The 24,997-nt window shown below is 37.6% G+C and overlaps 2 protein-coding genes across 6 annotated transcripts in view; both read left to right on the top strand.

The window, feature by feature from the left end:
- LOC101901130 (pyrokinin-1 receptor) overlaps positions 1-24,165 on the top strand; it is a 34,012-nt gene extending 9,847 nt beyond the window's left edge. For all 5 annotated transcript variants that reach the window (XM_020034880.2, XM_059122937.1, XM_059122932.1 and 2 more), the window contains exons 3-5: positions 23,253-23,623; positions 23,784-23,930; positions 24,051-24,165. In XM_020034880.2, coding sequence (XP_019890439.1) covers positions 23,253-23,623; positions 23,784-23,930; positions 24,051-24,098 — 566 coding nt within the window. In that variant the 3' untranslated portion in view covers positions 24,099-24,165. The remainder of the gene's footprint in view (positions 1-23,252; positions 23,624-23,783; positions 23,931-24,050) is intronic.
- On the top strand, positions 11,925-21,088 carry LOC131802598 (uncharacterized). Its single transcript, XM_059122941.1, has 2 exons — positions 11,925-12,420; positions 19,298-21,088. The coding sequence occupies exon 2, from the start codon at positions 19,302-19,304 to the stop codon at positions 20,199-20,201; it is 900 nt and encodes a 299-aa protein (XP_058978924.1). The 5' UTR covers positions 11,925-12,420; positions 19,298-19,301; the 3' UTR covers positions 20,202-21,088.
- Positions 24,166-24,997: the final 832 nt, after the last annotated feature.

Below are 24,997 nucleotides of genomic sequence, written 5' to 3'. Positions count from 1 at the left end.
CCCATTATTACCCTAATTTGAAACAACTAAGATAAAATGATAAAAATATAGAGTTTCTGGAAGTTCTGTTATAAAGACGCTACAGGAAAGCATGGACTTATATATGCAATGTTCTCCCACCGGAGCTAGAACCCATTACGAACTACAAACACCGTATTTTATACAAATTCATTAGAAAATGTGACTTAAATCGTTTCAATACCAAATATCCAAAGGTACCTTTGTTTGGGGGCTATAGTGAAACGTAAAACTATATAGACAATGTACTGCCACCGAAAGAAAACCGCGTTACACATTTTGAACACCTCTGGAACAAGATTTTAGTCAAATTGAACCTTTAGTGGGCCAAAATTTATAAACTTGACTTGATATTTTCTGTGAAAGTTTGCTGAGAGTGTTCTGACTCAGTCACATGTACTATTGTTACTGTTGCAGCTTTGGGTCTCTGCAAGATGTGTTCTTTTCTTGCAACCGAATTAGATAATCATATGGGTTTTGCTATTTGGGTTTTATTTCAATTAAAACTGATTAGTATTCCAAGGTAATATATTCTACTCTCTCATACCCTCCACCATAGCATGGAGGGTATATTAAGTTTGTCATTCCGTTTCCCTCGCCATCACCTCGAAATATATATTTTAGACCCCACAAAGTATATAAATTTTTGATCAGCATACAATTCTATTTCGATTAAGCGATGTCCGTCCGTTTGTCCGTCTGTGGAAATTACACAAGCTTCCGAACAAAATTAAGTAGGTTGATAAAATTTTACTCAAATGTGTATTATGTCTGCAGGACTTTTAGTATTGAAAATGGGTCATGTAGGTTTTGGTATAGTCCCTATATAATGGTAACTCCCTTTTTTCGGTATTTTGGTTTTAAGCTATATTATTCACCGGAAATGTTTCAAATTTGGTATTTGAAGTTCGTAATGTATAATACAGCCTAAGACGGAAAATTGTCTGTGCAGATCCAGGTCTTCGTATATCCTCCATATAACGGTACCTCCCGATATTCGGTACTTTAATGATTTAGCGACATTATTCACCTGAATTGTTTCAAATTTGGTATTTGAATTTCTTAACGGATACTACAGCCTATGGCAGAAAATTGTTCATATAGCCCCCATATAGCGGTATCTTCCGAATTTTTATACCCTCCACCATACTATGGAGGGTATATTAATTTTGTCATTCCATTTGTAACTCCTCGAAATACTCATGTCAGACCCAACAAAGTATATATATTCTTAATCAGCGTAAAATTCTAAGACGTTTTAGGCATGTCCGTCTGTCTGTCTGTGTGTCTGTCTGTCAGTCTGTCCGTCTGTCTGTCTGTTGTAATCACGCTATCTTTCGAACAAATTGAGATAGAAGGCTAAAATTTTGCACACATGTATATTTTGCCAGTAGGCAGGTTAAGTTAAGTAAATGGGCCATGTAGGTCCAAGTTATCATATAGCCCCCATATAACTGTACCTCCCGATATTCAGTATTTTGACGATTTTAGCGACATTATTCGCCGGAATTGTTTCAAATTTGGCATTTGAAGTTCGTAATGAATACTACAGCCTAAGACAGAAAATTGTCTGTGCAAGTCCACGTCTTCGTATAGCCCCCATATAACGGTACCTCCCTATTTTCGGTATTTTGATGATTTTAGCGTCATTATTCACCAGAATTGTTTCAAATTACGTATTTAGAGTTCGTTATGGGAACTACAGTCTGCGACAGAAAATTACCTATGCAGGCCAGGTCTTCGTATAGGTATCATATATCAGTACCTCCTTATATTCGGTATTTTGGCGATTTTAGGTACAATACTCACCGAAATTGTTTGAGATGTCGTATTTGAAGTTCGTAATTGAACCTACAGCCTATGACAGAAAATTATCTATGCAGGTCCAGCTCTTCGTATAGCTCCTATATAACGGTACCTCCCTATGTACGGTATTTTGATTTTGGCTACATTATTCATCGTTTATTTCAAGTTTCGAATTTGAATATGGTAATGGCTTGTGACAACCAATGCCTATGTATGTGCACGTCGTACAGGCCTAAACAGAATTTTTGAAGAATGTTATCTTTTTCGAAAATTTTTAATTTCGTTCTGAATGGTGGAGGGTATTCAAAGTTCAGCCCGGCCGAACTTACTGCTTTTATACTTGTTATCTTTGACGTCATCCTTCTAAAGCGATTCTTTGTAGAAGAATTTTGCTCCACGTAGTGGTAAACGGTTCAAAGTAGGGTATATTTAAAATGTTACCTCCGATTTAATAATCTCATTGCTTTATAAAGATATTTTATATGTTGCTCCGCATTATTAATATGTTCCAATATACCACTTGTGTATAAATACCAACATTTCATCATTTACTTCGAATTACCATATGGGTTGATTTGTGAACTTTATTATACCTCAACCTCAACTCTATTAATAACACTCAAAGTTATTCTCAGAATTCGGAGTACCTCTTATATTTACTTAAAATTTGGTTTTGTTTCACGTATGATTAAATTTACTTTCACTTCCCCATGAACTGCTCTAAGACTTAAATTTATTTTGTTATTTTGCATCAATTTCAAAGGAAAACCTCATGATATTTAATAAAAACCCAATTTTTCTTTGTTCTAAGAAAAAAAAGTGATTACAAATTGACCACACTAGTGTTTCAATACCCTGTGCCAGCCAGCCAGACACATAAAGTATGTGTAAACATTGTGAGTGTGTGTGTAATAGTATGTAACATTATCTAGAGTGTCCTCAGGTGTTATTAAATCAAGATGATAATAAATTATGTTTCAGCTTCAATAAATGATTTTCCTGGTATTAGACAATTATTATGTCATGAATTTTCTGAGAATGTTTTTGTTGGGGGGTTTGTGTTTTTTATGGGGCAACAACGGATTTTAACCTGTCAGTGACTACTTTCAAGTCATTTATTACATTTTAGTATGTGCTGATATACATGCAATTCTACACATGAAATATAAGTTGTGTGTGCTTAAAGAAATATGTGATCTTAAAGAAAATTGTGTAAATAATTTCTTTGAATTGTGTAGATAAGTGACTCTGAGGCGTTAATTCCATGCCCATGTCAGTTATCAATATTCCAGGAAAACATTTGCTAGGCAAAAAATGTCGGAAATAGCATCAAATTTTAGAATAGGTTAAGATTTATTCGAACTGGTCACGTTTGACACGAATTATGGCCTTCAAACGGCCAATGCAACCGTCACACGCTGTGGGAATGTTGCTCTGCGGTATTTTGCCCCATTCCCGGCGAAGCCCTTGCTTGAGCTGTTCGACACTTTGGTATTTTTGAGTGCCAACCTTGTTTTCCAAACTACTTCAGACATAGTCCAACGGATTGGTATCCGGAGATTTTGGTGGTCATTGTGCGCTGGAAATGAAGCGAGGAGCCTCATTTTGTAACCATTCTTGGGTGGTGCCTGCTGAGTGCGATGGTGGTGAGTCCTGTTGGAATGTTTGTCTGCGATCAAAATGTTTGCGTGCCCAAGGCTTTAATATATCTTCCAGAATATTTTCGCGATACTATTCGGCATTTATTCTGATGACACGGTCAATTAATACGAGCAGAGAGTAACCATCGGCTGTTATGGCGACCCACACCATCACCATGGCTGGTGCTTGAGTTCTGGTGGCCAACCGAATGTGCACATTTTCATCTGACCTCTTTGGCAAGTAAACACGATCATTTTGTTTGTTTACAACGAATGTATTCTCATTGGAAAAGACCAAATTCGAAGCGACTTGATCGGAACCCGCGTCGCATTGGCCGAAAAATGGCACGTGAGCTGAACATATAACAATATTCCATTCGGCAAATATTGAAAAATGAGCTCGGGATAAAGCTATTGAAATTTTAAAAAGTGCAAGAACTTACACCGCAAACAGAAAGAAAATAGACTAAAAAGAGCTAAAGAGTTGCTTCGCTTGTCCGAAAGTGGTGAACTGCCGAATTTGGTTTTCTCCGATGAGAAAACATTCGTTGTTCAGCAGTTTGTAAACAAAAAAACTGATCGTGTTTACTTGCCAAAGAGGTCAGCTGAAAATGTGCACCTTCGGTTGGACACCAGAACTCAAGCGCCAGCTATGGTGATGATGTGGGCCGCCATAACAGCCAATGGTCGCTCTCCGCTCGTATTTATCGACCATGGAATCAGAATAAATGCCGAATATTATGGCGAAAATATTCTGAAAGGGGTATTTAAGCCTTGGGCACGCAAACATTTTGGCGGCAGACCTTGGACATTCCAGCAGGACTCAGCACCATCGCACCCAAGAATGGTTACAAAATGAGGCTCCTCGCTTCATTTCCAGCGCACAATGACCATCAAAATCTCCGGATACCAATCCGTTGGACTATTGTGTCTGGAGTATTTTGGAAAGCAAGGATGCCACTCAAAAATACCAAAGTGTCGAACAGCTCAAGCAAGCGCTTCGCCGGGAATGGGCCAAAATACCGTAGAGCAACATTCGGGCAGCGTGTGGCATGTGTTATTGCTCGGATTTCCTGTTTATATCTATCCTATCCTTAAAAGTTTTATTTGAAAAATTGGTTGAAATTTATTTAATTTAGGGTGATCTTTGCAAATATCCCTAGAAATTTCCATTTTTTTTTGTGAGTCGAGGGTCCTTAAGAGATACTCTTTATAAAATCGGCTCAGATGATCCTTGAAAAATATTGTTTAAAAAGTCCATGATTACTTTTAAAGTGGTATATCCTTATGATTTTCCTAGTTGTTTATATTAAGTTTCTTAAAAAATATTCTTCAAGAAATTATCGTTTATTATAAAGTGGGTCTTAAACACTTTTCTTTATTTTTAGAGCGGGATTCGAAATATCCTTAGACATATTCAATTTTTTTTGGTTTTTTATGTGATGGTCTTTAAAAAGTATTTCAAAAAACCCTGAATTTATTGCCCAGGTGGTCCTTGAAAATTGTTGAAAAAAATGTAAAAAAATATATTCTTTAAAAAATCAACGTTTGCTGTTGAGGTGGTCCTTCAAAAATAATTTTTAAAAATCCACACTCAGGTTTAAAGGTTTAAAAAATCCCGATTAAATTTTAGCCTCACATCTGTGATAGCGGTGATCCTAAAAAATTGTTCTTTTAAAAATTCCATCCTCTGTGTAGAGGATATTTAGAAATTGTCACTTTAAAGGGAAAGAGAAGTGTACAAATGTAAAAATGGAAATAAAATTGTTATGAAGCTATTGATAAGAAGAAGAACCTTGAAATATTATGAGGAACTCGCCTTCTCTATAGAGTTACTCTTTCTAAAGAATTTCTATATTCTACACCATATTTTACAAAAGTTCGTGTGGAAGTTTTGAATACTATATGCTTGAGCGATTTTTACATGAGGAGTGGCTTAGACCAAATAAATATATATAATTTGATTTTGCTCCTCTATTTAGAATAGATCTCGCTTTATCTCAATGCACTATGTGGACAACGCCGTAAAAATATTTTATGAGTTATCATCTTTTTTGGGTTATGTTACTCTTTACATACAAGTGGCGCCCAATATGGCGTTTTAGTTAACCCTTAGATAATAACAAGTTACATGCTTATTGCAATATGTGCCAATAGGCTTCTAGGAATTACCACCATACATAGTACTAAATGGAGCCCAAAATCGCACATTAGTTAAACCTTTAATACGAATCTGCCCTATTATTGCAATATGTTTCAATACGAATTACCTAGTACCAAAAATAATGCTGATGTATTTCCTAAAACAAACATCCATTCTAATTCTGGTTATCTTCGAAATAATTTGAACAACAAATCTATTAGGGGCCACCAGCTGTAATAATAATACCAAGCGTAGCATGCGGTATGTACGTGTGCCTATCTCAGGTATGATCTGCCATTTGGAACTAGTACACGTGTTTTAGGTTTTGTTGATTTTCACGGCAGACATCGAGTCATTTGCCAACAATGTCTAATAGTTTGCGATAACATGGCCATGTTTATTTACAATCGCAACGGTAGATGATTTTTGGTATCCCATACAGGTGTTTAAGAAATATTGAATATTTGTTATGGTTTTACACAAATGGAATTACAAAGAAAATTTGGCAGGCAATAGTTCGCAATAATGTTTTGACATTTCTGAGAATTTTAGCTACGTGTTGTTCGTTCGGCATAGTATATATGTAAATATACTAATATACTAATAGTAAAAATAGACTGGACTTCATATACCTTGGAAAAATATTCTTCAAAATGCGCGCTAACTGGTCTGTTGGTCCTTGAAAAAATATTCTTTAAAGATCCACGCATATTGGTCTGTTAGTCCTTGAAAAAATATTCTTTAAAGATCCACGAATATTGGTCTGTTAGTCCTTGAAAAAATATTCTTTAAAGATCCACGCATATTGGTCTGTTAGTCCTTGAAAAAATATTCTTTAAAAATCCACGCATATTGGTCTGTTAGTCCTTGAAAAAATATTCTTTAAAATCCACGAAAATGGCTCTGTTGGTCCTTGAAAAAATATTATTTCAAAATCTATGCTTATTGGTCTGTTGGTCCTTGAAAAAATATTCTTTAAAAATCCAAGTTTATTGGTCTGTTGGTCCTTGAAAAAATATTCTTTAAAAATCCACGTTTATTGGTCTGTTGGTCCTTGAAAAAGTATTCTTTAAAAATCCACGTTTATTGGTGTGTTGGTCCTTGAAAAAATATTCTTTAAAAATCCACGTTTATTGGTCTGTTGGTCCTTGAAAAAAATATTCTTTAAAAATCCACGCTTATTAGTCAGTTGGTCCTTGAAAAAAATATTCTTTAAAAATCCACGCTTATGGGTCTGTTGGTCCTTGAAAAAGTATTCTTTAAAAATCCACGTTTATTGGTGTGTTGGTCCTTGAAAAAATATTCTTTAAAAATCCACACTTATTGGTTTGTTGGTCCTTGAAAAAATATTCATTAAAAATCCACACTTATTGGTTTGTTGGTCCTTGAAAAAATATTCACTAAAAATCCACACTTATTGGTTTGTTGGTCCTTGAAAAAATATTCATTAAAAATCCACGCTTATTGGTCTGTTGGTCCTTGAAAAAATATTCATTAAAAATCCACGCTTATTGGTCTGTTGGTCCTTGAAAAAATATTCATTAAAAATCCACGCTTATTGGTCTGTTGGTCCTTGAAAAAATATTCATTAAAAATCCACGCTTATGGGTCTGTTGGTCCTTGAAAAAATATTCTTTAAAAATTCAAGTTTATTGGTCTGTTGGTCCTTGAAAAAATATTCTTTAAAAATCCACGCTTATTGGTCTGTTGGTCCTTGAAAAAATATTCTTTAAAAATCCACGCTTATTAGTCTGTTGGTCCTTGAAAAAATATTCTTTAAAAATCCACGCTTATTGGTCTGTTGGTCCTTGAAAAAATATTCTTTAAAAATCCAAGCTTATTAGTCTGTTGGTCCTTGAAAAAATATTCTTTAAAAATCCACGCTTATTGGTCTGTTGGTCCTTGAAAAAAATATTCTTTAAAAATCCACGCCTATTGGTCTGTTGGTCCTTGAAAAAATATTCTTTAAAAATCCATGCTTATTGGTCTGTTGGTCCTTGAAAAAATATTCTGTAAAAATCCACGATTATTGGTCTGTTGGTCCTATTTTTTAAAAAATCCTGAGAAATTGAAGATTTTAGTCTTAGGGGTTCCAGAAATGTTTTTAAAATGTATATCTGTATTTTTGGCACCTATCGCATAATTATCTTCGTGACATCTCACGTGACAGACTTTGAACCCATCTGGTTCTCCAGATACTACATTTATATACAAATATAATAAACATATGTTTTTACAGTTTACGGTATTCATAAAAACGATAGAGTTATCAATGATTCACTCAGACATGCATACATACTTGCATATACGTATGTATGCATGTTTGTATATCCAAACATTTCGATATGATATTACCACTTAATAAATATTACAAGTCAATGATAAGTTCTATTTAACATATGTCATTATAGTCATGTTCAGCGACTCATTTAAATATATTCGAATGACAACAGTACAGAACCGAACCAAAAACGGGATAGGATAGGATGAGCTGGCGAGTGCAGACAGAAAGATACACAGACATACAGACAGCTCTTATCAATTTGTGACCTCGTCAATCTTCATCGTTTACGCCTGGTGCGATTAAACAAGCCTATGGCGGCGCCACCCCCACTTAATGCCTCTAGTCGATGCCATTTACACTTTATTAGCGAAACATTAGCAGCTCGAAATCGATTTGAATGACCAAAGTTTAATTAGAAAACAATCGTTTTTTTTTCGATGTGTGTGATGATGTGAAGAGCAGGCAAGTGCGAAAAAATAAAAACATCAATGATTATTGTATGCAATAAAATACGTTAAAAAGCTTCATATGGCCCAGAGCGAATGAACAGTGTTGTTGAAACAAAAAAAAAAAAGTTATGTATTTCATACAGCAGCGATTTAGAGGAAAAATTAAAAATAAAACAATTAAAAAAGATAAAAAAGCAAGTTCGGCCGGACCGAATTTTGAATACCCTCTGCTATTTGTAAGGATTTTGGAAATTTTCAAAAAATTTTATTAAAATCTTAAAAATACTTGATGTAGCCGTTATATTAGGGTCTATACGACGACGTGGATCTGCATAGGCAACTTTTGTCATAAGCCATCACTAATTCAAATGTGAAACTTAAAAAAAAAAAATTGGTGAATAATGTACCTAAAATCATCAATATAGGGAGGTACTATTATATGGGGGCTATACCAAAATGTGGACCTGCACAGACAATTTTCTGTTTTAGGCTGTAGTATCCACCACGAACTTCAAATAGCAAATTTGAAATATTTCCAGTATATAATTCGCTTTAATCGCCAAAATACCGAAAATAGGAAGATACAATTATATGGGGTTATACGAAGACGTGGACCTGCAAAGACAATTTTCTGTTTTAGGCTGTAGTATCTATTACGATCTTCAAATACAAAAATTTTAAACAATTCCGTTAAATAATGTCGCTAAAACAATCAAAATGCCGAATATGGGGAGGTACCTTCATATGGGGGCTATACGAAGACGTGGACCTGCACAGACAATTTTCTGTCATAGACTGTAGTATCCACCATGAACTTCAAATACCAAATTAGAAACATTTTCGGTGAATAATATCGATTAAATTACCAAAATACCGAAAATAGGGAGATACCATTATAGGGGGGCTATACCAAAACGTGGACCTACATGGCCCATTTTCAATGCCAAAAGTCCTGCAGACAATTGAGTAAAATTAAAATTGTCATATACATTACTTTTGCTTTCAAATAAATCTTCTTAAAGTAGATTAACCCTGAAAAAAGCCTCTAACATCAACATTGTATTAGTTTATAATAGAAATATATCGTTGAATTTTAATCAGATTTGGATTTAAAAAAATGCAAATACGAATTTCATACAATCGCAATCGAAACACTGTGCCATCTAGGCCATTATTATCAATGACCATTTATTCACTCCCATTTCATTTACATGCTTGAGTTTTATTTGGAAAACATGCTGATTCTTTTCACAACATTTCGATTAGTTTAACGAAATAAAAATTTGGTAAATTGCATTGGAATGTTCAAACAAACAATTCTTCGCGGGCCAAAAAAAATCATGTAAAAATAGTAAAAGTTTATTAATTAGTTTACTAAGCTAAAAAGAAAACAAGACAAATACACACATTATTTGCTTTTGCTGACCAAAAGGCATTTAGGGTTTTCTTGCGAGCTGAATTATCCGTTAAAGATAATGTAAACAAACAACTGAAATTAAAGGACTATTCCGTAAAAAAATTATAAACAAAGAATAAATAATAACTTGCTGATCCCGGCGCGCTTCGCTACTCTTTTCGCTTTTATATGCATTCAAAATTTTATAAATGAATATTTGTTGGTTAAAAAAAAAAAACAAGTAAAAAAGTATCGGTCCGGTTTGCCGACAGATGTATACCCTCAGCCCTCTTCACCCTCTATGGAGTGGGTTTTTAAAGAATGGTTCAATATTGTCAATTTCGTATCGGACCTACATAAATATGATATAAATATTATTATAGCAGATGGATATAGCAATTGTAAAGAATCACTGAGTTGTTTCGCAATTTATGACAGATAAAAATATTGAAAAATGTGTCTCTTTGTGGGTGAGGTACCAGAAGGTGTTGGCAGATATATAGGATCATCTTCAAAACAGATCTGGTGTTAGCAAAAATAATTTGTATGTGTGAAATTTGAAAAGCGTTGAATCCTTATTTCGCTTTTTTGGGGCGTTATATTTTTCAAAATTAGATTATTGCTTCCTTTCTGTGCAGAAAATATATATCTCAAATTTTCGACCATTTGTGGGGGAGGTACCATAAGATGTGGACCGATATACTTCATCTTAACACCAGAGCTTGGGTTAATATAAATATTGGGATGTGCGCCATTCGAAGACAATCGGACTCATACATCACATTTTATGAGAGTTGTAATTATTCAAAATATTTGTGGGGGAGGTACTTGAAGGAGTGAACCGATATTGTCCATTTTTACACCTAACGTAGAACTGATGCAAATATTAGGATTTGCAAAGTGAGAGCAAAATCGGATTATCCTTTCTCTTTTTGTGCAAAAAGTATATTTTTTGCAAATTTCGACCTTTTGTGGGGGAGGTACCAGAAGGAGTGGACCGATATATTCCATCTTAACATCAGATCTTGGGTTAATATAAATATTGGGATGTGTGAAATTTCAAGACAATCAGACTCTTACATCACATTTTATGAGAGTTGTGATTATTTAAAGTTTTGACCCTTTGTGGGGGAGGTACCGGAAGGAGTAGACCGGTATTCTCCATTTTCGCACCAGACCTAGCAATGATGCAAATATTAGGATTTGCAAAGTAGCAGAATAATCGAATTATTCTTTCTCTTTCTGTGCAAAAAAAAAAATAGTTTTTTTTTTTTGAAAATTTCGACCTTTTGTGCGGGAGGTACCAGAAGGAGTGGACCAATATATTCCATCTTAACACCAGACCTTGGGTTAATATAAATATTGGGATGTGTAAAATTTTAAGACAATCGGACACTTACATCACATTTTATGAGAGTTGTAATTATTCACCATTTTGTAATTATTACCATTTGTGGGGGAGGTACTTGATGGAGTGGGCCGATATTTTCCATTTTCACACCCGACCTCACGCTGACGCAAATATTAAGATTTGCAAAGTCGGAGCAAAATCGGACTATAATTTCTCTTTCTGTGCAAAAATTAAATTTTTTGAAAATTTCGAACTTTTGTGGGGGAGGTACCAGAAGGAGTGGACCGATATTGCCCACCTCCGAACTCGATCTAAGTTTGACAAAAATATTACGATGTACCAAGTTTGGACCAAATTGGATACTCCCTTCGAGAGTTATCGTGCGCACCAGGGTATGTAACTGGCGGCAATACCGACTGATACTTTTTAACTTGTTATTGTAATACTTTAATGACAACAAATAGCTCGGTCTACAAACGTGTGAACATGCCGGGAACAGCTGACCACGAGAAAAGTAAGAACACGACACATTTATCCGCATACACGAAGCGTTTGTCCTTTAATTTCATAGTAAATACCAAGCGTTCAGGAAACTGCAATCTTTTGAAGTTGAGTGGTATTTCTGTTACAATTAGAGAATTCGAGCAACTTACTTCCCCGTAATAATCGTATCTCAATTAAATTGTAGTGTAGTTTTTTACTGTTATCCTAATGCCATTGCAAAGGCGTTGTGGGACAAAGCTTCTTAGTAAAATCATATCCCAATCTGAACCAAATTCAATAAAATTTAACAAAATTTACTTTTTCACCAAATTTCGTCACACCTTCTGTTAACGCCAAAGTTACCACGCTGGTCACCCTATTCTCTAGTTTCAATTTTTCTTTCATTTGTCTAAATTTGCATCTCTCTCTTGGTACTAAATGCTAATGTACTAAATGCAAATGTTTTCCTTTTACACTGGTTGTTCCTTTTTTCTTTTTTGTAAATAAATTTACTTCTATTCTAACCAGCAAACACAACTGTCTTGGTAAGATTCGTTTCCAAATTCTCCACCGAATTTTGTTCAATAAAATTCCATTGTTTGGCAAACTCCTTTTCTAAAACATCTTGTTTTTTTTTCTTTCTTTGGTTTTTTTTCATACAACTCCGAGGAGAAATTATTCCTGCATTAAAGAATATTATTTCCTCGTTTCGGCAACAACTAACCCTCCCAGCTTTTCCAGAAAATCCGTTTAGGCGTGTTCATTTTGGTCCATCGTACCGGATAATTGGATAGCTGTTGCAAATTCCACAAATTAAATTTCTTCGCTTCATCAATTTCATCAAAAAAAGGTAAGTTTGTGCTTTCCATTTCTATAATATAACAATAGTGCATTCGTCTGTGGGGTGTTAAAGTGCGTTTTGCCGACGGCAATTTGTTTTTCATTTTTTCAAACACACAGTGTTTCATAAGTGCATTGTAAATTTCAGTAATTTTATTATTCAATAACACCACATTTCCGTAATTTTATTCATTTAAAAATTTGGTGGAATATTCAATTAACATATGTTCAAATTATTATTTTCATTATTTATCTGAAATTATTATATTCCTATTCATATTTATTTCAAAGTGCTAAAAAAAACAAAAAAACATCAATTTATAATTTTTGCTATTCGCGACAGTGTGCTCCAAATTATTCTTTTCCTTTCTTTATTTTCTACCGCGAGAATTGGTACTAATTTTTTTATACGTGTTTGTTAGTGTGTTATTTTCTTCTTTACGATCATTACATCTCCTTAACACAGTAGTTGTTGTTGTTAGAGATCTGCCTACATTCGTCTCTTTAGAACAATAACTACTCGTTCAACTATAACACACCTTCATACGTATATTTCTTCTATTTTTTCTTGTTGGGTTGTTCGTCTGTTCGGTCATCCAACGACCAGCGTTCATTACCGCATTGCTTGTTCTCACTCAACACACATTCATACCTACATTATTTTTCCTGTTGTTTGGTGGCCGCTGTTGGTTTGTTCGTACGTTCAGCCAACCACCGGAGTTCTCTTACGTGTGTTTTCACTCAATAGTAGTAAAGCTATTCTCTTTAAGTGTGCGTGCACCCTACCGTCGTTCCTTTCATATGGTCGCACTGTAACTTGTTTGCGACATTCATATATAAATATATTATTCGAATATATATAAAGGTAGGTGGTGCTGTACCTTCTTCTTGCCCATTTTTAGTTCACATTACGGTCGCTAGGGGGCGCGGTCCAAATAAGAAAATTCGGAGAAAAACTTGATTTTTTCGAGACTTACCCAAATATTTCTGGTTTTTCTTGGACATTTTCGTCTTCTGATTCTTTTCTTCGCTGGTGCTTATTGGTAGTACGTTTTTCCACCACTAGAGGGCGCTCTGCAAATTCTAAATCACCTAAAAAACTTTAATTCTTTCAATTATTTATTATTATTTCCTGGGTGATCTTTGATTTTTTTTTACTTTTGCTCACTGCGGATTTATTTCTGACTGTGCAAATATATAGTGTGTTCGTTCGCCGCCAGGGGGCGTTTTATATATACGAAAATACCTCAAAAATCATAATATTTTCAATATTATTCCAATTTATTCCCGTTTTTCGTGGAAATTCACCTACGGTTTTTAGTTCTTCCATTGTTTTATCCATTGTCCATTCATTTACCGCTAGGTGGCGCTGTACAAAGGAGAAAATACAAAGAAAAACGTATTTTTCAACCATTTTTTTTAGATATTCATGAACAAATTTGCTTGGGAAGTTCCCCTATTTCCTCCCGTTCTCGCTATTCTTCGCTTATTCTTTGCTAGTTTCTTGTTCTAAATCAATTTTCATTAATTTTTTACTGAGCGATAATGTCCTTGGAAGCCTTCATTCGTCAAGCTGATCGTCTGGTCACCTTCAATGCCGAGGTTGTTGGTGGTAATGTTCCCTTGACGTCTGCCCAATTCATAAAGATACATGTTTCGGAAGTTAAATCCTTATGGGCAGGCATCAAATCAGCGTATGACCAATTTATGTCCGATCGAGCTAGCGAAGAACAGAACGAGGAGGATGATGAACACGAAGAAGATGCAGATGCCGCTTCGGAGCTCGAGACGTTCCAGGCCAAATACAATAGTGCCTATGTCACTTATTGCGAGTGCTTGGCTCGCCTCACGCAGTTGTCTGAGGATCTCCAAAGGCAAACAGTTCCTAAAGAGCCTTCTGTCTCACCTCCGGACCCTTCGATCCAGAGTCCTAATTCTACAATCCATCATGATCATGGTTCAAATTATTCGTTCAACCTGCCCCCATGCGATACCGAAATTTTCAACGGGGATTATATGTCATGGCCGACTTTCCGAGATATGTTCACAGCCGTGTACATAAGAAATTCTAGGCTCAGTCCAGTCGAGCGATTGTTTCATTTGACCCAGAAGACTAAAGGCGAAGCTAGAGATATTGTCCAACGTGCACCTTTGACAAATCAAGGTTTTCAACTTGCTTGGAAAGGTTTGTGCGATCGTTTCGAAAATAAGCGAATTCTTGTTAATGGCCAATTAAAAGTTCTATTCAATCTTCCTGATATTAAGTCCGAGTCAGCGAGTGCAATTAAGTCATTGCAGCGCGACATAAATTCATGTATTGCTGCGTTATCTCTGTACGATATCGACGTTAGAAGTTGGGATCCGATATTTGTTTTCCTTTGTTCGGATCGTCTTCCTGACTCAACTCTGACGCTTTGGGAACAAGGTTTGGCTGACAAGACTGCTATTCCAAGGTGGGCTGACCTTGATTCTTTCCTTACGAATCGATATCGTACACTTGAATCCGTCTCCGAGATGCGCAATTTTCCGAAGTCTGATGATCGAAAAACTAAATCCAATGCACATTCAAAGAATTCGAAGTTCAGCTCATTCCAGACCAATGTTACGGCTCCAAAATGTCCTTTGTGCACAAATTCCGCTCATATTATTCGAAAATGTCCTAGATTCATTGATATGGATGTCAAACAACGCGTGGCTGAGATCAAGAAACAAGGCCTGTGCCTGAATTGTTTCTCAAAAACTCACCACGTAAAAAATTGTACGAGCAAAAATAATTGTTTTGAGTGTCAGAGGCGGCACAACACTATGCTTCATGAGCGTTCGTCAAGTAGTCATCCATCCAATCCACCTACGAGCTCTACCACTTTAAGTCCAAACTCCACTCCATTTTCTCCAAATTCTGTACAGTCCACTACTTCTGGGGGTGGAGCAATTCAGACGTGTTTCACTTCCAGCTCTCGGGGTGTTTTGTTGGGGACTGCGTTGGTGAATGTGATTCACTTAGGAGTAACGTATCACGCTCGTGTACTCCTAGATTCGGGTTCTCAAGGAACATTCATATCTGAACGTTTCTTCAATAAAGTCAAACTTCCATATCAGCGTACAAACGTTCAGATTTCTGGTCTCAATAATTCGACCGCTGCCTCCGTTCGAAAAGTATGTTCCGTTGTGCTGTCCTCTCGATTTGATGATTCCGTTGAGCTTTCCGTGCAAGCATTCGTGGTTCCACATTTGTCTGGAAATCTTCCTTCCCACACATTACCATCATCTTTGTTCTCTCGACTTCCTTCAATTCATCTGGCTGACCCGCACTTCTTCAAAAGTTCGAACATCGATATTCTTATAGGCGGTGACTTTCTTCCATTCATCATGCGTGCTGGAGTCATACAAGATATTTGTGACTCCTTGATGGGTCAAGAAACCATCTTTGGATGGATTTTAACTGGCCCTGTTCCAGTGTCTTCTTCATCAGACATGTTAATTTCCAATTTCTGTGAAATTTCCTTAGACAGAGAGATATGTCGGTTTTGGGAAGTGGAGAATCTTCCTAAGAAAAAATTTCCTTCAGACTCCGATAAATATTGCGAGGAGCTCTACGTTTCCACTACAAAAAGGAGTAAAGATGGTCGGTATGTCGTGTGTCTTCCTTTCAAACGAGGTTTCCCAGAGAAAATGGACCTTGGTCAATCCCGTTCACGAGCTGTAACACAATTCCTTCGCAATGAGAGCCGTCTTCTACGAAATTCAGATTTTAAAAAGGAGTATGATCAGGTACTCAATGAGTACGTTCATTTGAAACACATGGTCCCAGTTCCTGCTCCATGTTTAAATAGTGATTCACGCCATTATTATTTACCGCATCACGCGGTTATTAAGCCGGAGAGCTCAACCACCAAGGTTCGGGTTGTCTTTAATGCTTCCTCCGATACGTCCAATGGTCACAGTCTGAATGATGTGTTGCACGCTGGTCCGGTTTTGCAATCTGACTTGACCACTTTACTTCTCAAATGGCGTCTCTTCCGATATGTATTCAATGCGGACATCGAGAAAATGTACCGCCAGATTCTTGTTCATCCCGATCATACTCCGTTCCAACGTATAATATTCCGCAACCACCCAGGTGAGAACATTCATGATTTCGAGTTGCAAACTGTCACTTTCGGTGTCAATTGTGCTCCGTACTTGGCTATTCGCACTCTGCTCCAACTTGCTGACGATGTTCAAGATTTATATCCGAGTGCAAGCGAGATTATTCGTAATTACATGTACGTCGATGATGTGCTTTTCGGAGCCCATTCTATCTCGACTGCTATTCAAGCCAAAGCCGAACTAAAATCTGCACTAGACTCCGCTGGCTTTTGCCTTCGGAAGTGGACGACCAATTCGAGAGACATTCTTGCAGATCTTCCTAATGATTATTTATTTCATGAAGCCTTTTTAGACTTCGATGATCACAGCACAGCCAAAACCTTGGGGATTCGGTGGGATGCGAGTTCTGATGAATTTTTCTTTTCAACAACACCGTTTCCATCTTCATGTTCCTATACAAAAAGAGAGATCCTGTCTCAGATCTCCAAATTATTCGATCCTGCTGGATGGCTTTCACCATGCATTGTTGTGGCAAAAGTTATCATGCAGAAGATATGGTCCGATGGCACTGGTTGGGATGATGTTATAAATCCCTCCACATTGTCCGAATGGAAAATATTCCAGTCAAACTACTCTGTTCTTGATAGAGTTAGAATTCCGAGGTGGCTCGATTTTACTCCTACGGCTGACATTCAGTTCCATGGCTTTTGCGATGCATCCGAAAAGGCATACGCGGCCGCTTTATATGTGCGAATAGCTAGAGGTACGTCCGTATTCACTCACCTGGTGTATTCCAAAACAAGAGTTGCTCCAGTGAAAACACTGTCCATTCCAAGGTTGGAGCTTTGTGGGGCTGTTCTTCTAGCAGACATGATCGATACATTACTCCCTACCCTTAATATTTCGAAATATTCCTTGTTCTGCTGGACAGACTCCACCATCGTTCTGTCCTGGCTTTCCAAACCTCCTGGTCATTGGCAAACATTCGTTGCCAACAGAGTTTCGAATATTATTCAAGTAGTTGATCCGTCCAGATTTCACCATGTTCCTTCGGAAGCCAATCCAGCAGATTTAGCGAGCCGCGGTGTGTTGCCACAAGACATTGTCAATAATGATATTTGGTGGTACGGACCGTGGTGGCTTCGTGAAACTCCAGATCAATGGCCAGAGTTCATTCATTCAACAGAAACAGACGTGGAGCGAAAGTCTGTTCGTGTTCATTTTTCCTATTTCGATTCAACGGAGGATATATTGGGAAGCATTTCATCTTATCAGCGAGCACTTAGGGTATTTTCCTATGTGTATCGATTTATTCACCGTACCCATCCAAGGTACCGTTCTTCTTTTTCGCGCGCTTCGGAACCTCTCTGCAGTTCGGATATGATCGGAGGTCGTAATATTCTTGTTAAATGGTGTCAAAAGTCCTGTTATCCAGAGGAGTACCGGACATTGTACATGGGAAAGATAGTTTCGTCCTCTAGTTCGCTTCTAAGCTTAAATCCATATCTAGATGCTGATGGTCTAATTCGTTCTTGTGGCCGGTTAGATTCGTCACCTGGGATTTCTTTCGATGAAAGACGTCCGATCATACTCCCGTACAGTTGCAAGTTCTCCAGGCTCTATGTTCAATTTGTTCATCAGATTACCATTCATGGTGGCAATCAACTTGTTCTTCGAGTGATAAGATCACAATACTGGATACCCAAGGTAAAGAACATGATCAAGGCAGTCATAAAGGAGTGCAAAACGTGTGTTCTTTACAAAAAGCATTGTCAGAAGCAGATCATGGCTGCCCTCCCTCCTGAGCGAACTGTCCTTTCTCGTCCATTTTTCCGTACCGGTCTTGATTTTGCGGGACCGTTTGATGTGAAAAGTTATTGCGGGCGTGGTTGTCGTTTCACGAAAGGTTACGTGTGCGTGTTCGTGTGTTTTGCCACAAAGGCGATCCATTTGGAGCTTACATCCGACCTGTCGACGCCCACGTTCCTAGCAGCCTTCCATCGGTTCGTTTCTAGGAGAGGATGTCCTTCCCACTTATACTCTGACAATGGTACGACCTTTGTAGGGGCGTCCAAAGTTCTTGCTAGAGAATTCATTCAAGTTTCGCGTTCGGCTGTGATCTCTCAATATGCTCTTCATAATCTAAACTGGCATTTTATTCCACCTGGGGCACCTCATATGGGTGGCCTCTGGGAGGCCGGAGTCAAAAGCTTCAAAACCCACTTCCGTAAGTTCGCCGGCTCTTCCAAGTATACTTTCGAGGAGTTCTCCACGCTACTCTCGAGGATTGAGGCGTGTTTAAATTCGCGTCCTCTTTCTCCGATTTCAAGCGAGCCTTCCGATTTCGCAGCTCTGACTCCTGGCCATTTCCTGATTGGTTCTCCGATTCTCGTTCCTGTCGATCCACATATTGATGACAGTCCTCTCTCCCTGCTGAATAGATGGCAACGTCTTAAAGCTGTCCATCAAAGTTTCTGTTCTCGCTGGAAAACTGAATATCTTCGAGAACTCCAAAAGCGTACGAAGTGGCAAACTTCAGAAAAGGATATTGAGGAGAACACACTGGTCGCTATTCATGACGAAAATCTTCCGCCGACTTCGTGGCGGTTGGGTAGAGTCAATAAGACTTATCTTGGTTCCGATCGGCATGTTCGAGTCGCAGACGTCGTAACTCAGAAAGGCATCATAACTCGCCCGATAACCAAGCTCGTAGTTCTTCCTTCTGATAACTAAGTTCGAAATTTCCTCTATTTACCTTTCTCTTCCTTTCCTTCTATCTATATTTATGTTACGTCAAGAACCATGCCTAAATCGAACAGCTCCAGTCGCATCAGTCATTCCCGTGCCAACCAAGCTCCTCACAGAAAGGGACGTTTCCTCTGCCGTCTGTGCCAGCGTCCGCATCCATTACGATTGTGCAGGAAGTTTTTAGATATGACCATGGCGGATCGGCTGAATGCTGTACGGCGGCATAAATACTGTGTGAACTGCCTGGCTCACGGACACTCACATGGTACATGCTTTAGCGATCGCGGCTGCCATCACTGCCACAAATTCCACCACACATTGCTGCATGTGAACCCCAAGCTCCGTGACCAGCTTCTGCCAGGAAATTCGTCGTCTCGGTCCCAATCTCGCTCGGTGTCACCACAGCCATCTACATCAACGAGATCTACTTATCGCGCTGTTGAACGTACTAGGCCCGCCGTTTCGTCCCAAGGATCCCTAACATCATTGATCCACAAGAACACTATAATATTATTGCCCACAGTTCTGGTTCGGATCGACGCGAAAGTGATGGCCCGATGCTTGCTGGATTCGGGTTCGTTGGTGAGCCGCATAGCCCGGGGTTTCGCCGACAAGCACAAGTTAGCGCGGCTTACTTTGAGGGAGGAGACCATTTGCGCGCTTACACTCTACTCTAGGCATGATTCGTCCGTGAAGATTGAGGGCACTTTTCGTGTGGATAATCGGATCGCGATGAAGACTCCACTCGAATCACTTCCGGAAGACTACCACAAGCACTTCCCGCATTTGCTGTTCGCCGATCCGGACTTCCACAAATCTGCCGGCATCGATATTGTCATCGGAGTGGATCTTTATCCGAGGGTAATGTCAGAAGGGGTGTATTCACGCAGCGCCTTGCCCACTGCTCAGAGTACCATTTTCGGGTGGGCGATCTATGGCTCCTGTTCGAACTGAACGATTCATTGTATTTATTAATATTTTCTTCGAAATGAATTCCACCAATAAATGAAGTTTCTCACATGCACTATTGTTTTTCCTCCTTCCCAAAAAGCACAAACTTTCCTTTTCAGCATATTTAGTATCCAGTGGTTACAGACCTAGCGAATCTATGTGGCTGAGCTGTTCACACTGAAGGAAGACTGCATCCTGGTACCAGCCCGTTTACCATTATATATATCTAATCTTTCAATATATCAATTTTTTTTTGTAAACAAGAGAGAGTGCTAGTTTTTGGTCTAATTTCTTTAGTTGCAGTTACTGCAAGGGGGCCGGTAATGTTAACGCCAAAGTTACCACGCTGGTCACCCTATTCTCTAGTTTCAATTTTTCTTTCATTTGTCTAAATTTGCATCTCTCTCTTGGTACTAAATGCTAATGTACTAAATGCAAATGTTTTCCTTTTACACTGGTTGTTCCTTTTTTCTTTTTTGTAAATAAATTTACTTCTATTCTAACCAGCAAACACAACTGTCTTGGTAAGATTCGTTTCCAAATTCTCCACCGAATTTTGTTCAATAAAATTCCATTGTTTGGCAAACTCCTTTTCTAAAACATCTTGTTTTTTTTTCTTTCTTTGGTTTTTTTTCATACAACTCCGAGGAGAAATTATTCCTGCATTAAAGAATATTATTTCCTCGTTTCGGCAACAACTAACCCTCCCAGCTTTTCCAGAAAATCCGTTTAGGCGTGTTCACCTTCCATATTTCATTATTACCGTGCTTGGTGCATCAAATATGTAAAATCGCCCGCGAATATATATGGGAGCTATATCCAAATCTTAACCGATTTCTAATTAATTGGACACATTTATTATTGCAACCAAATTCCGCCACCCATTCTGAATTTCATTGGAATCGGACATACATATCGTGTTTGGTACATAACCTACATGAAATCGGTTGAAAATATATATGGGAGCTATATCCAAATCTGAATCGATTTCAATATAATTTGACAAATTTATTTTTGTAACGAATTCCGTTACACATTCCTAATTTGAAGACTGTCTCTATAACCGATCAATAGATATGTGCATACAAAACCTAGAGTAATAATTCCGAAAAAAATAATTCCGAAAAAATATGATTTAATTGAAGGTTGTACTCCACTGAAATGAAATACGTTAAATGTATCATTCGAGAGCTACGAGTACATAATGTCAACCACCGCATTAATAGTCTATAACAATTATTTTTTTTTTATTTTTGGACCGGACAAACAATATAACAATAACAGATATCTTTGATAGTTCAGCATGAAACAATGCCCATATTGATATTAGCACTGCTGCCCTTTTGTATAAATAATGGCGAAGGAATGACTGAATTTAAGCAAAGTTAAATTCATTATTGTTATTATTATTAATATTTTTATACCCTCCACCGTTCGTAACACTTCGAAATATACATTTTGGACCCCACTATGTATATATATTCTTGATCACGATAAAATCTACGTCGATTTAGCGATGTCCGTCCGTCTGTGGAAATCACTCTAGCCTCCGAACGAAATGAAGTAGGTTGATAAAAATTTACTCAAATGTATATTATGTCTGTAGAACTTTTGGTATTGAAAATGGGTCATGTAGGTCCACGTTTTGGTATAGCCCACATATAATGGTGCCTCCCTATTTTCGATATTTTGGCGATTTAAGCGACATTTTTCACCGGAATTGTTTCAAATTTGGTGTTTGAAGCTCGTAATGGATACAGGGTTGCCCATATTCGACGGACCCATTTGGCAACGCCATAACTTTTGACAGAGATGTCACATCGTTTAATGACATACCGCGTTTGAAGCGTCAGTCCAAGCAGATTTTTGCCATGAACCAATACACGCCACGCGAGCGCTCTGAAATAGTTGAAATTTACATTCAACAGAAGAAGTCAATTGTGAAAACTCAACGTGATTTTAAAACATTAAAAAATGTGAGAAGTGCGCCTTCTAAGAACACCATTAAGCATTTATACGAAAAATTTTCGACAGGTAAGGCTCTTTCTAATCCGAAGAGGCCATATAAAAGTCGACCAAGGCGATCGGCCGAGAATATCGCTGCCGTACGCGCCAGTGTTGAGAGGTCCCCAAGAACATCCCAAAAACGCCGTTCTCAGCAGTTGGGCATGGCTCGGTCCACTTTACAACGGATTATTCCCTGTACTACAGCCTATGACAGAAAATTGTCCGCACAGAAAATTGTCCAAATAGAAACCAAAGGCACGAAATCTCGCATGAAGTAATAGTTTAGGACAGCGAGTAGAATGGACCACTACTTTTGTGTGAAAAATACCAACATTTCCATTTCCTACCAAAACGCTGAAAATAACTTACAGGCGTAATTTAAAATATACAAATGGCAAATGTCTGACTTTTTTATGCCGATTACGTTGCCGAATATAGCCAAATATCGTAGACAAGCAAATCATATAGATGATTTTAAATTTGGAGATACAGAGGGGCCTCTTGCATTTGGTGATAAATATTTATGGGTTCAAATGAAAAATATTTATGGGTTCAAATTAACCAAAAACAGAAAAATTTTCGATTTTCAATCGACACGGAATTTAGCATGAGAAGAGAGTTAATGGCAGGACAGAAGTCTAGTATGTTGGATGACCATTTGATTATATTTATCTGTTACTAACAGCACGACGGAGTCCGTAAATATGGGGCAGTGCTCTATGACATAATTTCAAAAGCGAAATCTTCGAAAATGGATTTGGACATAAGGGGACTGCCTACATATTGTAGTATTGTAGGGTATCACATGGTCGGCTCCCACGTCTATAGCCTTTGCTTACTTGTTAATTAATCCCTTTTGTAATAAAATTTTAAACAATTCATCGCACAAAAAAGTGTTACCCTTTACTATCAATCATAATTAAAATACGATTTCGTGACAAGCCATGTGTGCGTGTGTGATACTTATTTAAGTCAAATAATAAATGTTATTTTTATTTCTATTTTATTTTTTCATGTATCCTTTCGACCACCGGATTGAACAACCAGTGGCAGTTGTAATTTGCTTCTTTTTATGTTGGGCACCATTCCATGCTCAACGGTTAATTGCTGTCTATGGTCCGGGTGTAATAGCTGATGGCGGTGGGTCCTCCGCACATGGTTCGGATATTAAGGGCGACATTAACGATGCTGATGTGGAATTACTAAATGGCATATCGACAATTGGGGATGCTGATGATGTGCGAGACAGTCTCAGGAGCAGCAGTAACACCAATAACAACAGCAACAACAACAAAGATCATCATGAGGTCATCTACACGGTGATGACTTATATTTCGGGGGTGCTCTACTATCTGTCGACGTGCATTAACCCCTTGCTGTACAATTTGATGAGCAATAAATTTCGCCAGGCATTTAAGGTAAATAGAAAAATCATTAATTCTGCTGGCCTATCAACGAATTATTTTCCAATTAGCATTTGTTTAAAGAAAACAACCAACTTTTTTTTGTAATAAAATATTTTGTTTGTACTGTTCGCCTTTTGGGAAAATTTCCATTCGCATTGTTTTTGTTTTACAGTCAATTCTATTTGGCAAGAAATCAACAACACAACGCAGATCTCAAAATTCTCATCGCAGCATCGGTCGTAAAACCACTTTGACTTCATCGTCTGGGCCGAGAGATTCCATCGAATCGGAACTGCAATCGAAGGTGTCATTAATGCAGGTATTTAGCAAACGCAACGACCTTTTGTTTATCATTTTCCGATTGATTTTATGGCAAAAATATATTGTTCTTGAATTTTGAAATTTTCTTCTTCTTCTTATGCTTTCTTTTTCTTTACAGACTGTAATGAATGATCGAAAAATGAATAATGACGGAATGATTCCATAATTAGGTTTAAGTCTATACAATATCTATACATAAATATTTAGAATAAATAAAATATAAGTTAAGCACATGTTGTTAGCAAAGAAGGAATCAATCATTCATTGGAGCTGTCGAAAGCATATTCAATTTTTCCGGACATATTAAAGAAGTAAAGTAAATGTTGTTAGTTGCCGTTCAACGCGGAAGGAAGATAGGTTTGGTGAAATTTCGCATATTTTATTGCAAAAAAATAAGTAAGTAAATCGTATAAAAATAATGGTAAAAGCATTTAGTTAGTCCGGGTTAAAATTTCAATACCATCCACCGTGAGCTAAAGAAAAAATTGATGAATAAAAGTAATTCAATATTCGAATGAGATCCATTTTGAATTGCAAATGTCAGTGAAATCGGTTGGAGAATGAAATTAAAGTCTTCACAAAACGTGAGCCTATATCAATGATTTCTTGCCGAAGTCGTTTTTATACCCTACTATACACACTATGTGTTGGGGGTATTATAAGTTTGATTGGGCCAAAAATTATGTAACACCTCGAAATATTGGTTTCCCACATAGGAAAGTATATATGGATCTTCCTAGGTCGCCGAGCTGAGTCGATCTAGCTATGTATGTCCGTCCGTCCGTCTGTCCGTCTGTCCATGTTAATTTGTAATCACTCTACAGGACGCAATTATGGCCCGATCTTCACGAAATTTAGAATGTAGGTGGGGCTTGGACCAGAATAGAACCCTATTGCTTTTGGAGATGATCGCCAAATGTTTAGGGGTTGAAATGGACCAAATACTGAAAAAATTTCGGATTTTGCAGCAGCTATACAGGTCGCAATTATAGACCAGTCGACACGAAATTTCGCGTGTAGAATATTTTAAATCCCGGCGAAATCACAAAGCCATCACAAGGTTAC

The sequence above is a fragment of the Musca domestica genome, unplaced genomic scaffold (assembly GCF_030504385.1).
Source record: "Musca domestica strain aabys unplaced genomic scaffold, Musca_domestica.polishedcontigs.V.1.1 1, whole genome shotgun sequence".
NCBI classification, from domain to species: domain Eukaryota; kingdom Metazoa; phylum Arthropoda; class Insecta; order Diptera; family Muscidae; genus Musca; species Musca domestica.
This window is presented reverse-complemented; position numbering and strand designations above follow the sequence as displayed.